The sequence below is a fragment of the Siphateles boraxobius genome, unplaced genomic scaffold (genome assembly GCF_051911475.1).
Source record: "Siphateles boraxobius isolate OS27281-9 unplaced genomic scaffold, OSU_SipBor_1 24, whole genome shotgun sequence".
NCBI classification, from domain to species: domain Eukaryota; kingdom Metazoa; phylum Chordata; class Actinopteri; order Cypriniformes; family Leuciscidae; genus Siphateles; species Siphateles boraxobius.
The window spans coordinates 15,535,809-15,554,629 of NW_027508855.1; the positions used below are offsets into that span (position 1 = coordinate 15,535,809).

Sequence of the window (18,821 nt, forward strand, 5' to 3'; positions counted from 1 at the left end):
ACACACACACACACACATACACACACACACACACACACACACACACACACACACACACACACACACACACACACACACACACACACACACACACACACACACACACACACATAACATGACTGAATTTCTTTGTCTTCAATTATTGTTTGCTTTAAATATATCTTTAGTTACAGTGATCCTCACCCAGTCAACGGTATTCCTGCCCCCATGATGGATTCTTGCAATTCTCCAAGATGACTTTCGAATTCACTGTCATACAGAGATCATAGATCAACGTCAAACATGCAGTTTTCTTGATTCATATTAGTTTGTATAGATCGTATTAAAGCAGCGAGGGGTACTGAACACAAGGGCTATTTGCAATAAAATGATAGTAAGGTGATATGAACCGTCTGACCTTAATGTTACATTCTGTTGGCTTGCTGGGTTCCTATCATCATCTACACTTTTACAACATTTGCATATCATCAGACTTGACATAAACATCTGAAGAATAGCCGGATCGCTGCAGATTCAAAGAGAGGCAAGTTTATCAGTCATGGACATTGACTCGGTGGGAATGTTTTCTGTTTATATCCTTGTGTTACATTTTTAAAAGACACCAACAATCAGAAAGAGGTGGTCACCATTTAAAATAAATCTGTCATAATTTTTTATTGTATTTATATATATTTTTTCAACAAAAAAAGTGCTTTTTTGTTTTTTTTGTTTAATAACCCTAGCCAGACATCAAAACTCCCATTGCACAAACCACCACCACCTTTTTTTTTTTTTTTTTTTGCTACTTCACCTGCAAAGTTTGTCAAATCTTAAAAGGGCTATATGTCAGAAGTTTCATGTATTAATCGCTTTTTTATTGCTAATATCCAACAGCTTTTAACGAAGACCTTCCCCTATTTCCTAGAATACCTGCAGATACATTTTTATGTAAAGAGTACAGGACATTTTTCCTGGGAAAATTAAAAAATATATTACCTTTACGTGCGCTCCCGAGCGCCTCCCTTCCGTTCCATGACACATGAAATGAAAGCTTATACAATGTTCAGAATAATGGCGAAAGAGCTATTCTGTACTGTAATGTCAATGTGTCCTGCAAAGAAAAGGGTTTAAATCAAACTATAGTCTCACATAGCCAGATCTATATAGTTTATAGCCTGTCCATGCTGCACAAAAATAACCAAGGTCCAGGCCAGAAAAACTAAAATGTATCCAAACTTATGAAACTCTTTGTTCTGATGTCTGAATAGAGTCATGCTTAGTCAATGGACCTATATTTGTGTTTGTCAGCTGTATTCAATGATATTGCCCCTGCTGGGGTGGAAAATGGTTAGTTTGAATGTTGATCCAGGCTGGAGGCAGGTTAATGTTAGTAAGCAACAAGACTAACCTGATGAAGCTGTTTGGCCGAGAACATCTCGCTGGTTAAACTTGTTTATAAGCCTGGTGGAGACACCAGCAAATCAGCCTCAAAAACACAATAAGTACTGGTCGGGCTGGTTCAATAACAAAGCAATGGTGTATAAAAGAAAACTATAAATTTGATGCACACAACCAAACTGTTATATTTTGTCTATTCACAGGCTGCGTATCATGTACAGTCAGTGATCTCTGAGATGGCCGTGTGGGCCAGACGGGCCAGAATTTCCCCCCTGCAGCGCTGCCACCACCTCCTCCAGGGCCAGCGGCCCATCCTGTGCATCTGATCCGCCCAGCCCCGCTAACACCCACCCTGGGCTTCCCTCTCATCGGGCCACCTGGCTTCACTCCGGGCCCATCATGGGAGGATGCCTTTCCAAACCCAAACCAGGTGATGAGCATATAGAAAACCCTCAGTCTGTGTAGTGTTCCCCGTTGATTAAATCCTGTAATAATTGAGACTTGTGTCTCCACCTATATATAAGTCAGTTAACGTGACCCCTGACTGCTGTTGTGATGTGGCTTTCCTTTAGTGCAGGAGGAATTTTAATGCTCTTAATTGCTGTGTTCAAGAGGATTAGACAGTGGAATATGAGTTGTGTTTCGAACGTTTCACAATGTATCGGCGTTTCTCTTCTATGGCGACTGGGGGAGGGGTTACTACCCTGGGGCACCGAAACGACTTTCATCTGTCCAAAGACTCAGTTGTGAAAGTGTGATTGTGGGTGTTGGATTTCAGAGAGAGGCCGAACCGTCCAAGCCAGTCAGTCACCGTGCTTGGAAAATAATATGACTTTCTATTCCGTTGTGAGCATACAGTATGTCAGAGCACCTGGATCACTAGGAAGTTGATTCACTCAATGATTTTATCACAAACTGCTGTTGCAGGTTAATCTATTAAGGTTCCTTTCATCTCAAATACAGTGAATGTGGGTCATTCTCAATAAATGGTAGCATTTGGCCCGGAAAGATTCAGGATTTTATTCAGCAAAGATGCATTAAATTGATCAAAAGTGACAGTTAAGACATTTATAATGTTACAAAAGATTTTTATTTCAAATTAATGCTTTTCTTTATAGCCTATTAATTAAAGAATCCTGAACATAAACAAGCAGCACAGCTGTTTCAACAAAGATAATAAGAAGTGCTTCTTGAGTACCAAATCATATCAAATAAATGCAGCCTTGTTCAGCATAAAAGTAGTATACTGTATAATACTGTTCAATATTTGGTTCAATTAAAACGAACTCTGGTGCGATTGCTCAGTTAGTGTGGTTAATTTGAATAAGCGTAAATAAGTGCGGACTATAAAAGCGGACCGAGAGCGCTAAAAAGATGGGTCTATGTCTGCTTTCAAATGAACTCTGGTGCAGTTCAACACTGAAATGTAAACGAACCAATAACATGATGTTACAAGATGCCACCCTAAAGAGGACAAAATGCCCGTCACAGTTCGGTACAGGCATCAGATCCGTGTCTCCTCGCTGCAGATCTTTGTTTGTGTGTGTAACGGAGGGATTTCTGCCGCTGTTTTGACTCCTTTACACATTTCTATAAGCTCTTCACGAGTTTATGTAGCTACGCACATACAACGAGCACATTTATCCCAGCACACAGCATTGTTTTGGATGTTCGGTAAGTTCCATCATGAATTATACGTAATAAAAGCCGACCAATCAGGTTGTGTGCCTTTAGGTACGGTTTTAAAATGCCAGGAGTTTGAACACACCCTTAAAGTGTATGTATGCACTACATACTAAGACTTTTTTTTTAAATTGTCAAATGCAGGTGAAAAGAAGGTGAGAGAAATTCTGGATTTTTTTTGAGGAAAACTTAATTGAAAAAAATGCTTTCAAGAAGAATTATTTTTAGTTTTAAGAAAATTAAAATGTAAATAAATGGTGAAATGCAGTCTGGCTAACATTCAATAAATACATTCAACAATGACTATAATAAAACAAATTTCATTATAGTATTTTTCCTGTATTAATCCACCAAAAAAACATGACTATGTTTCTGTATCCTGTTACATTTTATCAGTGGTAAGTCATAGGGCCATAAACGGTACCGTGTTTTAAGAATTATTTGTATGTAATCAGTATTTCAAACTGCTACAAAAAAATTACATTTGTTAACTTTGAAACAGTATGATGTTGACTCCAAATCCACACATACACATCATGACTCGATTTGTTTGTCTGAAATTATTATTTGCTTTTAATATATCTTTAGTTACAGTAATCCATCACCCTGGCTTCGTTATCTCTGACCATTAAACTTGGATAGGATCAATTATTTGAATTGCGCTGATAGGAGAAATGATTTTAATTGAAACCTATAAATTGTTTTGATGAGCTGTCACTGAAATTAAAATGATTAAAGGTAGAGTGGGAATGGGAACATGATGTAAATATTAGAGCACTGGATTATTGCTCAATTGAAGCCCACTGCTGAAACGACTAAAATGTACACACCTTACACATATTTCATGATTGTCGTTTATGCCCATAGATTAATTTTTTTCTTGTTGGCTAAATAAAGGAATGAGATTTTGAGTGTTGTTTCTTCCATATAATGAGCCCTTAGGGGAGTATGTTCTCTAAATGATCTGTCAGATGTTATTTTCTCTGTTCTGACACTGAAAACAAAGCTTCTGGAGCCAGCTCTGTGATGGCGGGTTTTCTTTCCTTTCCTCTGCCGGCTCAGTCATCTTGCATGATTTTCCATTGATTTTAATTAAGCTTCACTCAGCAGGTGTGAATTCCTGTGTGATTAAGGCATAAGACGCAGGTCCTCAGCACATTTTTCCAGCCAGAGAGAAAGCCAGCAAGATCGGACTGTAATGGAAGCAAATTGCACAATCGACCTTCGATAAAGATTGCATACATTAAATAGTCCTTCACTTTCCAGTGTTTTTCTCCAGCTTATTATGCTATTTCTACAGAAATAAGCACTGTACTTATACACTCTTAAAAAAAAAAAGGTTCTTTATTGGCATTTATGGTTCCATGAAGAACCTTTAAATCAATGGAACCGTTCCAAAGGTTTTTTAGATTATTAAAATGTTCTTCACACTAAGACACTGAAAGGTTCTTTGGGAACCGGAAATAATTATTCAATGACATTGCTGTGAAGACCCCTTTTTAGGGCCTTTATTTTGAAGTGTATATTAGGTTACATTTCATTTGAATTTGCTCTGAAACATCAAACATGACATGTCTGTCTGAAGCTAGTTTCTTAATGAGGTACCTACATATTAAAAATGCTAACTATTTTGTCATTGCACATAATTTGCCTTGGGAGTTCAATATGGCAACATATAAATCCTAATACATTGTTATTAATTGCTTCAAATAAAGATGACAGGGTATTATATTTGAATTTAGCTAGCAAATCGATATGTTATCTAAAGAACAGAATCTTGTCTTATTCTCTTTTGTACTTTTTGTACTTTGTACAATTCTTTTGCAGTAGAGGTCAAAGTTGAGCTCAATCTTTTGGACAAAGAGAAGGAGTTGGACCTGATGTCTCCTAATGGAAAGGCCAGTCCATTTTCAGAATGCAGACCCAATGGATCTCTGGGACACTGTTCCGACGAGGACAGCATGACGCTGCGGCCGCAGCGTAAACACAGAGATTTCATAGAGGCGTCTGTCTGCCACGTAAAAGACCTTGAGAATGGACAGTAAGTTTTTATTTATTTTTGCTCCTATAGGGATTTTTAAAAAGTCTTTGTACAAAGCCAACCAGCTATGAGGTGAATCATAACATTACAAACTTTGATTTGAATCAAAAAACTATTTGAAAATCAGCCAAAAGACAAAGCTACAAGACTGTGTACTTAACGGCTTTAGTGAGGGAATGAACAACAAAGCATTGTGAACAGCATAATCGAATTAAAAACCGTGGAGAAATAGGAAACTACAGTACTCATTTAAAAATGTTGATTTTATATATATATATATATATATATATATATAAACAACTTTTGCGATAAAATATGCACATATATTCAAAAATGTAAGTATTTTGAGAGCGCAGGGAGACCATCTTGATTACGTCATTCGCAGTGCTTCATGGGAGTGGGCGGAGCTAAGGAGTTCTTTTGGGCCGTTTTGATTTTTATGACTCTGATTGGTGGAATTTTCTGTACAGCGTCATTGGTAATGTAGTTTTCACCACGAAATCCACTGTTAAACATTATTTTAAGAGTAAGTTGAAATTATGTGGGCTGATGGCTTCAACAGAAGCAAATACCATGGATTAACAACCTTGTAACTAATAGTAGGATTGTCTTTAAAGTTTTGTAAGGTTCTATAAGTTACCTTATACTTTCGGGACCTGGCTGTTGCACTCAATATCGAATTTGCATATCCTTAACAGTCATTATCAGAGATAATGAAGAAAGATTGATTATTTTTCTGTTCACTTATTAAAAACAATGTTTTTACAAAAGGCTGACAAAAGTTTTTTTTTTCTCAGCGATGTCATAAAACAGCGGTTCCCAAACGTTTTAGAGTGTCGTACCCCCTGGGACATCCTTCACCCCCTTTCTTCCACTTAGACTGCAGTCACACCTTTTCCATTAAAGGGACAATATTTGCCCTTAAATGGATTTTCAGTTGCATTTATTACCTTTTTCTAACCCTTTTAAATGTATGTCATGTTTTATATCAAATTCTTAAAATTCTATTGATTTATTTATTAATATAATAAAGCAATAAATTAAACTAAATCAATAATTTTTATTTCTGTTCAAGTCTGTTATGTATATATTCAGGAAAATTGCATTCTTGCTCATATATTTTAGCTATTATAAAACTAAAAATAAGGGCACATTTTGTATTGAAGAGAATTTGAGTCTTAAATCTATCTCTATGCACAGCTGTGTCTATATTTGTTCTTCATCCTAGTAAGCGCTAAAACCCCACTTTTACTAATAATCAGTTTTAATGTTATTTTAAGGTGGTGTACAATTAAATGAACGGCAAAACTCAGCATTTTGTTCGCGTAACCCCCTGTGTCGCCTCCCTATTCCCAGGGGTATGTGTACCCCAGTTTGGGAACCACTGCCATATAACCATTTCATTCAGTGAACAGTTCTTAAAAGAACCTTTTTTTTTATTCGTGTGAAGAACATTTTAATAATCTGCAGAGTTTAATAATTTGTGAGTTCTATGGATGTTGAAGGTTCTTTATAGAATGCCAAAAACCTTTAAGAGAGTATAGTAGATGTCTTTAGTACATCACAACTAAGAATTCAAATAATTTTTTAATTCAGAGGCCCTTAACACCCAATTAAATAGTTTGATGTACAATTTTCTTTGCTATTTTAATGTATTCCCTATTAAAATAAGTCGTTGATCCATGAAATCAGCTATTTGCTTTTAGATGACATCATAACTAAACTGTTAATTGCCAGACATTCTCATTCTTAAGCGCATTTTATTGGACATATAAGTTTGCAAATACTAATGAACGTAAGTGATGTCATCAATATTTTTGGTCCAGGAAGAGAAAGATTGTACATTTTAAATGCGTATATCTGTATACCAGGAGTACGCTAGCATATAGATGTCATCAAAGCTTAGAGATAGAGGTATTAAGGATTTAAGGTTGTCAGTTTTTCCCCTTTTGTTGACGCATAAATGACATACGTCAGTTGTAACCTTTGAATGCATCAGTGTTGGGTTGTGTTTTGGATGTTAGAGCTGTGATCATATGTGTTCTGTTGTGTTTGACAGAATGCGTGAGGTGGATTTGGGGGCAGGTCGTGCTCTGCTCATTAAGGAACATGGAGAATTCTTTGCAATGGGACACAAGTGCCCACATTATGGGGCTCCATTGGTCAAAGGTGAGGGGCGTCCTGTGGAGATCTCCTGGTCCTCTACATTCCATAGCTAAGGATACTAATGGCTCTCAGAGATCAACTATTTGAACTGAATGCTGTCTATTTACTTAAATTTTTAGCTGTATTTCATAAAATGCTGCTATTAAACATGCCTTATCAAATAGCAAAACAGATTGTTCTTTCAGTATTACTGTGTATTAAAAAACAATTCTTCTCTATTAGGCGTGCTATCAAAAGGACATGTGCGATGTCCATGGCATGGGGCATGTTTTAACATCGCTACGGGTGATATTGAGGATTTTCCTGGACTAGACAGTTTGCCTACCTTCCAGGTAACAAAAATATATACTTTGTATATTTTTTTTTTATTGAATTACTTTTTTAATTTGTGATTTTAGTGTATTTGCAGTTTGGAATTTTTATTCTATATTTAGAAAACAATGTAAGTATGAACTTATTGATGAATCGTTTAATTCAATTCAATTCAATTCAAGTTTGTATGTTTAGTTCTTCAGGAAGCAAGGAGTATTCTGTTTTCAGTCAGAGATGAGTGAGTCAAAGTGATTTCCATATGGAAGAAATATACAGATGTAAGATAATATAAGAATCATGACTTTTGTGTGGAAGTTAAACAGGTTGATGCACACATAGTGAATGAAATCTATTGATTAAAAAAAAGCATATTCCCAAAAAGACATAGTACGTGGTACATACTGCTGATCAGAAGAGAGAAAATAATCCTCAGTATGTGTCATGACTAAACAATGGGGGTGTTTTCATAATTCCACTGTTATGTAATTATCTGCCATGTCAATTTTCTTTCCTCATTATTTCAGGTCAGAGTCGAAAAGGAGAAGGTGATAATAAGAGCAAACAAGCAGGTAAAGAGTCTCTCTGTGTCTGGAATGTGTGTGTAAAGAGAGTTAAATTTAACAGCAGTTGTAAATGGTAATGTGTGAGAAATCATCTGTTTCCTGACAGGCCCTTCAGACTCAGCGGCGGTCAAAGGCCATGTCAAAATGTTCAGCTGTCATCAATTCCAGCTCTGGATTCAGCCACGTTCTCATCATTGGATCAGGTTGCAGCCATAATGTTATAAAATGCACTAACATGGGGGCAAATTCACTAGATAGTGTTGTTCTAGAGTAATAAATCTCAGTGCTTATTCATTAAAAGGATGCATGTTTAACATAATTAATTACTCAAAGTATTCCAGACACAGTGCTATTAAAGCACACATATAGGGCTTTTAAAACTGGACTTAACCCTGGGCTATCGTTGTTCTAAACCCTGCTTTTAAACCTGGGAACATTTAACATTTGTAATTTAGAAGTGGGGTCAGCACCACTTATTACCCGGGGTTCTGAAACCCTTAGCATTGCTTTTGCTGTGCCAAACCTGTACAGTGTGAAACGATACAGTGTTAGAATGTTAATGCTAGATGCTTAGAAACCTACAACCAACTGCGTGCCTCATGTTCACATATTTAGACAGTGATGGAAACACTGCGCGTTGTCTAAATAGTCGCTTCAGCATTTGATGAGAAATGTCAATGGCGATGGAAAACATGTCAATTGGAGTGAAGAAGAGACAGTTTCATTCATACCTTTATAGTCCGAAAAGGCCATTCAGAATAAAACCTGACAGTACAGTCGGCAATCTATAGCTATGAGCTCTTACACACACAACTCTTACGCACAGCTAATAAAGACGTTAGCTTTAGGTTTGGGAATGTATCATGTGAAACGTCATTTTATGAATACCCAGGATTTATTATTACCCCCAGTAAATTATGAGCATTTTGAAACGTGAAGTAAGATAACCCAGGATTCCTAGGGTTAATGACCCAGGGTTAACTATTTCAAGTGTGAAAAGCTCTTGTGTCTAATTAAACTGGATTTCAGGTAATATGACGCTATGTTTTGCACTGAAATGCCATGTGCACTCTTTACTGGATTCACCCTATGATGTTTTGAGTAGTAAACCTTTATAAAGCTTACTGTACATGTGTAGCTTACTGCTGTAGCTTTACAGTCCACTAACCTTGTCAACTGGGTTATATACAGTACTCACAGTAAAACATTAATTGCTTCCTGCTCATATTGTTTAATCTATTTACATGTAGGTGACGTGACTTGATGATGTACCATGAAATGTACTTTTAAATGCCATGACAACAGAAAAGACTCTATTCCTTTACATATAATTTCCTGTCCCAAACTGCTTTTATTTTTATTTCTTATACATGTTTTATGGCAGATAAGGAGCTGAATTTTTACATTTGTTACAGACTAGACAGGTCCAAAGTTAGCATTCCATCTTTAAAATACAATGCAATTACTGATTGCTAATTTAAAATAAAGATACAATGTAAGAGATAACATCCAAAGCATCGGCTAAAATCACGCATTTATGATATGACAGCATTTATGATATGATATTTTTCATAGATTAGAGTTCAAGATAAAGACTGACACTAGTCTTTCACACACAAAAAAAACTTGACATCTCAGTCAGCTCCATAAACTACACATACACTTACATCACAACATGTGGCATGTTAACAATGTCAGTTTTTGATATTGAAATTACTGTCAAAACTGATATTAGTAAAGCAAATGGTCTTCAAAAGGTTGTGTCAGCACCTGCTCTGACCTGTGTTGATGTTCTCACTCAGGTCCTGCTGCTCTGGTGTGCGCTGAGACTCTGAGGCAGGAGGGCTTCACAGACCGTATAGTGATGTGCACCATGGACAAACATCTGCCTTACGACAGGCCTAAACTGAGTAAGGTTTGTACACAGAACAGTCCATAGAACAGTGTGAGATTTAAGATTTTACAATATAAAATGAACATAAAACTGTTTTTCTAATTTATTTTTTTCTCTTGACCTCAAGTATGCTAAAATGCAGCAGGTATAATAAAATTGATTTGAAGCTTTTCTCTTCAGTCTTTAGACAGCACAGCTGAGCACCTGCAGTTGCGATCCTCTGACTTCTTTCAAGTGCACGACATAGAGATCCTTTTAGAGAAAGAGGTGAGACCCCTTTGCCTGAAATTTACTTCACTTTTACTTCATTTAATGAGGAAAAATAGGCTCAATGGAAAAACGTACCTGTGGCGACATTTCTGCAATTTCTGTCCAGTAAGTGGTGCTGAAAGCTGAAACAGATGAACGTGAATCTGGCAACGTTTTATTACATTGGTTGTTGTACGTTTCGTGGCGGTACGGAAATGAAATGTCTGGTGAGTGGCGTTAAAAGTGTTAACAAAAGGACGCGTGAGATAACCATGCAATTTCAACTTGCTTCTACTATCGTGTAAAAGTGTTTTGAGGTCAGAACATCGTATTGTACAAGGAACTGCACGAAAATAAACCTTTTTTGTAACCGATAATCTGCCCCTTTCATAATTTGTTTGAAAAGGAATAAAGGTTTTTTGGTGCTTTACTGCCTCTAGCGTTCCTTTCAGCTGGAAACGGCAGTGAATTGTATATGTATATTTGTGAAGTTTTGCAGAAATGAGGCACTTTTTTTCGTTGAGCATATGGTAAAAAAAATTATAATAATTGATTCTAATCTCTTTCAGCCCATTAAAAAAAATAACTGCGGTGGTACAATGGTACAGTGATGGTATCAGATGGTAATACTATGGTATTTTGAAATACTTAATGGTACACTCTTAAAAATAAAGGTTCTTTATTGTCATGTATGGGTCCATGAAGAACCTAAACATTCATGGAACCTTTCCATTGCACAAAAGCTTCTTTGTAGTGAAGCAAAGTTCTTTAGATTTATAAAGTTTTCTTCAAACATGGTTCATGTTTACTGAAAGGTTCTTTGGAGAACCCAAAATGTTTTTTCAATGGCTTTGGTGAGAAAACCCTCTCATGGTATCTTTATTTCTAAGAGTGTACCTCCAAGAATACCATCATACATTTTGGTGCCGTTTTATTAGTGATATGACCCAGTATCTCAATAATTGAGTATAAACATGTGTAATTTTTACAAATGTATATGCAGAATTACATAAACTGCCATATGTTTCTTCATAGGTTGTTTCTATGGATGTAAAGACACGGACTGTGATATTTCGGGATGGTTTTAAAATGGAGTATCGAAAACTCTTCATTGCCACAGGGAGCAGGTAAAGGCCACACATGACTACCTATTGATCCTATGAGTATTAAAAAAATGTGTTGAACTAATAAGTTTCATCCTTCATCTTTATAGACCCAAACCTCTGAGCTACAAAGGCAAAGATGTGGGAAATGTGTTTCACCTCAGAACACCAGAGGATGCAAACGCCATCGCTACACTCGCCAGCAGTAAGAATGCCGTCATTGTAGGAACCTCGTTTATTGGTGAGAGCTTATGGAAAATGTACATAAAGTTTTTTTTTAATCTCTGTTTAGTTGAATACGTTCAGTTACATGTCACTAGTCATTTGCACTTGCCACATTTCTTGTGTTCAGCTATACAGTGGCTCCAGAAAGCATGTAGACACTTGTGTTAGTTCACCCAAAAAATGAAAATTCTGCCATCATTTACTCTCCCTCATGTCGTTCCAAACCCGTAAGACTTTTGTTCATCTTCGAAACACAAATGAAGATATTTTAATGTAATCTATAAGGTTTCTGGACCTCCATTGACAGCTACACAACTACCACTTTGAAGCTTCAAAATGTTCCTAAAATTTCATCGTGAAACTAATCCATATGACTTAAGCGGTTTAGTCCAAATTTTCTAAAGAGACTGGATTGCTTTATATGATGAACAGATTGAATTTAAGCTTTTATTCACTTATAAACATTAATCAGCGAACATAAACAGAAGCTCGACCGAACCTGCTTGATGTGCGAGAACAAACCTCATTGGTTCTTGGGGAAGCTTAAACGTGCTGCGTAACACACGAGAACGAACCTCATCAAGTCAGCTTGCTTCAGTTTCTGTTTACCATATCTGATGTGCATTGATCAATGTTTTTATGTGAGTAAAAGCCTAAATTCAATCTGTTCATCATGTAAAGCGATCACGTCTCTTCAGAAAATTTGCACTAATCCGATCAATTCATATGGATGAACAAAAGTCTTACAGGTTTGGAACAACATGACGGTGAGTAAATGATGACAGAATTATCATTTTGGGTGAAGTACCCCTTTAACCACACTTTAACATGAATGAATGGATACCTCCTGTGAGGAAAACTGACTTCATACATCCACTAAAATCACCTTGATGTCAGTTGAGGTTAAAAGTAAAACAAAAAAAAAAGACTCTAGCAGCAGCATTTGTTTGCCGATGTCATTTGTTTCAACAAGATTCAAACATTTGAACTGGTTTAAGTGTCCACATACTTTTTTGGTCTACTTTATGAAGAATAAAGTATGTAATGTGCGGTGTTCAGGTATGGAGGTGGCTGCAGCTCTCACAGATAAGGCTCACTCAGTGTCTGTGATCGGCATAGAGGCCGTGCCATTCCGGAAAGCTCTCGGAGAGAAAGTGGGGAAAGCTTTGATGAAGGTGAGAGAATATCTATCTATCTATCTATCTATCTATCTATCTATCTATCTATCTATCTATCTATCTATCTATCTATCTATCCATCTATCCATCTATCCATCTATCCATCCATCCATCCATCCATCCATCCATCCATCCATCCATCCATCCATCCATATATAGAGAGACTGAATATACAGTATATATATGAAGAATATCAAGATTTAAGCATACAGTATATACAGTACTAAATTGAAATATTTAAACATATAATGGTATTAAGATTTAAGCATCTTAAGTATACATCTTTGTATACATATTTAGGCATTTATTGTAATCTTTAAACGGTGTACATCAGAGATGCCCAAACTTCATCAAACTTGATTGAGGGCCGTGGGTCGAAAGGAAATGTTGCAACACATTTTTATACTATGCACCACTATATTATAAAATTTTGAAAAATTCTATTCACTTATAGTCTGTATATTTTAAAGCAAATATTAACTAAAAAAACAGATAAATATGAAGAAATGCTTTAAAAAAAAGGTGAAGTGTGAACCTTTAAAGGTTAGAAAGCTAAATTATTGTTTTAAAAAAGTTTCAAACAATACAGTTTAGTAAATAGAAAAGCAATTGTATTTGCTTAGGCATTAATTTTATAATACTCATTTTATAATAGCAAAGTTAAACATGTTTAAATGAATACATTTTAAATCATTACTTTTGCCAGTGTTTCGCGTGTGTATAATAACTTTCAACATTGTATAAAACTGATTGTTGTCCCACACCATCAATTTCCTACATTGCGGTTTCATGCATCTCATATCAAATATATGGTTTTTATGTTGTCTTTCTCTTCTTGCATAATACACTCTTGACAGGGTGAAATGACTCACTGACTGTATTTTATCCCTCGCTGTAACCACATTATATTCAAAGAGTATTTCCCTCATTACATTTTTCTTTTCTTTATGTTTCTCTACTCAGCTGTTCGAGTTGAACAGGGTGAAGTTCTACATGTTGAACGAGGTGTGGGAGATGCGAGGGCATAATGGACAGGTATCATGAAAGTGAGAGAAACAGGAGTTCAGTGAAGTGTAGGTCTCTCTCTGTCTCTCTGCCTCTCTCTCTCTCTCTCGTTCCTGTAGATTGATTAATTACACTTGCTCTTACAGTGGCTCCGCTTAGCTTTGAATATTGAATATGCCAGTGAATATGCCAGTGAAGTAAATGAATATGCCAGTGAAGTAAATGTATAATTGAGATTAAGCTGAATTGTGATCTGTTATGAAATTGCACTTTTGATAAATATGTCTTTCCAAAGAAATAGCATGATGAGATATTTGTATGCTGTATTTGAAGTCACAGATGGTCAGAAAGTGCCAACTATAAAAACATAAATGTGAAATTGAAATATTTATGTTTCTTTTGTTTCAATAGTTAAAAGAAGTGGTTCTAAAAAGTGGCAAAGTCTTAAGAGCTGACGTCTGTGTTATTGGCATTGGTGAGTCAATGAAATTACAGAAACCCAGCTTTCCATTTTTACCTCTCCCTTCATTTCCTGTTGCAAGTCTTTCCATTGTAGTCTTGACTATAAAACTTTAAATAAATAATACAATTTTTATGTTTTTCAAAAGAAGTCTCTCATGCTCACTAAGGCTTAATTTATTTGATAAAACTGTTGTAAAACCGGTAATATTGTGAAATATTATTACAATTTAAAATAGCTCTTTTCTATTTAAATATATATTAAAATGTAATTATAATTTTCAACTTTATTTCTCCAGTCTTCAGTGTCACATGATCCTTCAGAAATCATTCTAATATGCTGATTTGATGCTTAAGAAACATTTCATATTATCAATTTTGAATATGTATATATCTAAAAAAAAAATATATATATATATATATATATATATTTTTTTTTTACAATTATTGCCCACCCAGCAAAACAAATACATAACACTATGTGGGTTACGGTAAATTGTCACAATAAAAACTAGCAGCTAACCAGGCTTTTAAACAATTATAAAATATATTAAAAAATACTTATTTGTGTGAGGGTCCTGATTATAAGTGTGTGTTTAGGCTCGGGTCCAGCCACAGCATTCCTGAAGCAGACCGGAGTGCACATGGACTCCAAAGGATTCATCCCAGTCAATAAGGTTCAGTCATTCTGCAATACTGCATGTTACTGTATATACTGTACATCTCTTACTGCGTTATTATAACACATTATCATCTGTTACCAAACTGTGTGTTTCTGCAAGCTGTGCTAATCTGCCCACACTTATTTCTACTGTATCAGTGATAAATAGTTGTTTTAGTGTGATGACCTTGAGTATTACACGACAATGAGTCAAAAGACAATGTCATAATAGTGTGTAAACTTACACCTTTAACCCTTTCAGACCATGCAGACGAACATCGACGGGGTCTTCGCTGGGGGCGACGTGGTAACGTTTCCTCTAGCTCTACGCAGCAATAAGAAGGTGAACATTCCCCACTGGCAGATGGCTCATGTACACGGTAAGACCTGTAGCCCATTGGGATGTTTTCATGTGCTTATGCCAAATAATGTTTCATTCATTCAACCGTAACGAGAACTAGATTTTGACATTTTTCCATCTTCCACTGCAGGTAGAGTGGCTGCCCTTAGCATGATGGGAAAGGCCTCAGATATTAAAACGGTGCCTTATTTCTGGACAGCCATGTTTGGGAAAAGCATACGATATGCAGGTAAGGACAAACTCCTAGCACTGAAAATAGATTCCTGAAGAACACTCTAGACTCAGTGAATGTTTGACGGAGTATCAGCGTCTGCGCTCCCTTGATGCATCTCAAGTGCTTTAAATCTTGTTGTCAAGGTTATGGAGAAGGCTTTGATGATGTCGTCATCCAGGGAGATTTGGATGAGCTGAAATTTGTGGCATTCTACACAAAGTGAGTTTATTTGATTTTTATTAAATTTACTGAACAGTGGGTTAATGCCAAAAGAGGGTTTTGAGCTGATGCAAGCTGTCAGTAAATCTGGCCCTAAATGTACTGTACATGTAACTTATGTACTCAATTTTTTTATTTCACAGTACAATACTATTATTGTGCTAATAATTCATTTCTTTTTTGGTTTGTTAAAATTTATAATTTGATAAAATTATAATTATTAAATAATATTTTATTTTATGAAATTATATAAACAACTAAAGTTATATATTTGTATATTTTTATAAATTATTATTACTTATAATAATAACGATAATAATAATTTGTAAGTGTACTTGATCAAGGCATTTATCATTATTAATGACAGCTGTTAGACATTCACTCGGATATGAATTGATGCAACTGATCAGAAAACATGACTTTAATACCTTACACACTAGATTTGCACAGAAATCATTATTGATTCGTTATAGCCTACTGTATTTATCTTCAAGTCACGCTAAATTTCAAAAAATGTGTGTGATTTAGCCTGCGATTAAAATGAGTGGCAGGGACTAAATAATTTGTAATTTACGTTATTAGTTTTGGATATTGCTCACTATGTTAATCAGCACAAAGACGACGAGTTTATGATTTTTCTAGATATAATCTGCACGATTTACGTAATCTACATTCTAAACTGCATTCTTATTTTCTAAAATTGATTCATAAATATTTATATCACAGATGAAAGAAACAGATCAGGGAAATAGCACGATTATACTTGTTTTCCCCCACGAAAATAGTAAGCAGAACAACTGTGTTGAACATTGATAATAATGATAATCATAAAAAAATGTCTCTTGAGCAGCAAATCATCGTGCTAGAATGATTTCTGAAGGATCATGTGACTGAAGACTGGAGTAATGATGCTGAAAATTCAGCTTTGCAAAACAGGATTAAATTAAATTTTAAAATATATTCAAATAGAAAACAGTTATTTTAATTTGTAATAATATATTTAGCAATATTACTGTTTTTACTGTATTTTTGATGAAATAAATTCAGCCTTGGTGAGCATAAGATGCTTCTTTCCAAACATACACTTTTTAACATGTTTTCAAACTTTTGACAGGTACGGTATTCATTTATATTAAACTATGTTCTAGTTGTTGTGGCGCTTCTTGTTCTATTCAGAGTTCAGCTGCTGAAGCTCAGTGTTCTGTGTTTAATCCACCGTGATTACAGGAGTGAGGAGGTGGTAGCCGTGGCCAGTATGAACTACGACCCCATTGTGTCACGGGTTGCCGAAGTCTTTCGCTCTGGAAAGACGATTAGGAAACGTGATGTGGAGTAAGTACATTTTCTAGTTTCAAGAGAAAACACTGATTATAGATGTAGTAAGATTTAAACATGACATAGCAAAGTATAGACATGAAATCTGCCACTTTTTGCACCAAGTTCAAGGTCTTCATCTCTTATTGTTTTAACTCTTATTTTACGTAACTTATAGCCTATCTCATTTACCAAAAATCTTTTTTTAGTAGTTTTAAGTTTAGGTAATTGTAACCCTGACACAAACTCTCTAATTTGATCATTCTTAGCTAGAGAAGAAAGTAAACACTATTTAGAAATCTGCTTTGTATTATTTTCCCTGCAGGACAGGAGACATGTCGTGGCTGATAGACAAAGGCTCACAGTGAGAACGTGCACATTATGTGTTTTCCTTGCCAAACTCGGACGCTCTCCTGTACCAGACGTAGTCTTAGTGCTGCAGCTGCAGTTGGTTAAGTGGGACACTACATGGGAGACGTATGCTGTCCTAAAGCGAGCACCTGGGCCGTGCCGAGGACGTCGTCCCCGTGAGGTGGAACCTCTCCAGGCCTGGATTCATTCACAGCGCTAACAAATGAGCCATACCTGGTTTTTACCCTCTCTCTCTCTCTCTCTCTCTCTCTCTTTCGCGGATTGTTCGACTCGGGCCTCTCTGCTTTTGCATGAAGCATCTGCCTGTACACAGTGTTCACAGGAGAGCCGTTAAGGGGAATTATCATATTTTATTTTGTACATGCGACTTTGTATATAGCTGTTACCAGAAGAAACATTCAAAAAATGAATACTGCACTTTTTCTACCGAACCTCTGCTACTGATTAGCCTGACTACGGGATGTTTGGCTCTCAACGAAATATGCTGCCCCATGCAGCTTCGCTTGCGGCAGTTTGTAGATGTAGAGAGAGCAGATGCATGATAATTCATATGCATAGGGCATTCGTTTTCATTAAGAATTTCCCAAAGGATTTTAACGTGGGATTATTATTCAGGGAAGGTAACAAGGTCCATATGTCAATATCTATGAATATAAATCAAATATATAACACCATATACCATATATCACAATTTACATGGTAATTGGGAGAATATCACAAAACCATAATCAAAGAATATATAAATAGTTTAAAAGAAAAGGAAGTTTATTTTTAGGACCTTTATATATATTTTTTGCATTGTGACATTTTCACAGTGTCATTAATATATACATATAAAATTAATAAAACATACCGTTTTACACGTATTAGTATTCTTCATTATTTCAGTAATGAGAATTTAGAGGATATATATATATATATATATATATATATATATATGTGTGTGTTTTTTTAATATGAGAATTCAGCACACTTTCCCCCACATTCTCATTACTGAAATGTTTAATTTATTACTATTATAACATTGATTTATTGTTCTTGTTGACTTTTCGTAAAGTCATTTTCTTTACGCAAAATTTAATTTTATGATTTCAAAATATAACATGATTTAGCGATGAACTATGACCTGGACATGTTATTGACAGACTTCCTCTATCTTTTATTCAATGCTCCCAGCCATTAAGCATTTCGAGTTCAAATTTCTAGTAGAATCTCCATGGAAATAAAGCGATGCAGTCATTTTTGAATGTTCTGACTGAAGCATGAGCCCGTGCACCAGGGCTGTCCTGAAACACTCGCTGACCTTTAACGATGACAATATACCTCTTGCTCATGGGAACTGTGGTTGCCCTGATAGTTAATTGCACAAGACAACAAATATTTAAATCTATAACTTTATCTATAGAAATGCTCGTATTATAAAAG

At 35.7% G+C, this 18,821-nt stretch overlaps 1 protein-coding gene across 2 annotated transcripts; it reads left to right on the forward strand.

Moving 5' to 3' along the window:
• The first annotated feature begins 1,580 nt into the window (after nucleotides 1–1,580).
• aifm3 (AIF family member 3) lies at nucleotides 1,581–18,129 on the forward strand. Of its 2 annotated transcripts, none has more exons than XM_077241647.1 (19): nucleotides 1,581–1,807; nucleotides 4,891–5,101; nucleotides 7,161–7,270; nucleotides 7,490–7,599; nucleotides 8,104–8,148; nucleotides 8,249–8,345; nucleotides 9,945–10,057; nucleotides 10,217–10,303; nucleotides 11,321–11,412; nucleotides 11,499–11,629; nucleotides 12,673–12,788; nucleotides 13,755–13,826; nucleotides 14,208–14,271; nucleotides 14,856–14,932; nucleotides 15,179–15,296; nucleotides 15,408–15,506; nucleotides 15,635–15,710; nucleotides 16,938–17,042; nucleotides 17,350–18,129. In XM_077241647.1, the coding sequence occupies exons 1-19, from the start codon at nucleotides 1,777–1,779 to the stop codon at nucleotides 17,390–17,392; spliced, it is 1,797 nt and encodes a 598-aa protein (XP_077097762.1). In that variant the 5' UTR covers nucleotides 1,581–1,776; the 3' UTR covers nucleotides 17,393–18,129. The 2 variants fall into 2 exon arrangements, with proteins under 2 accessions (XP_077097762.1, XP_077097763.1); XM_077241648.1 differs by having other exon boundaries at nucleotides 1,608–1,807; nucleotides 4,888–5,101; nucleotides 17,350–17,542.
• Nucleotides 18,130–18,821: the final 692 nt, after the last annotated feature.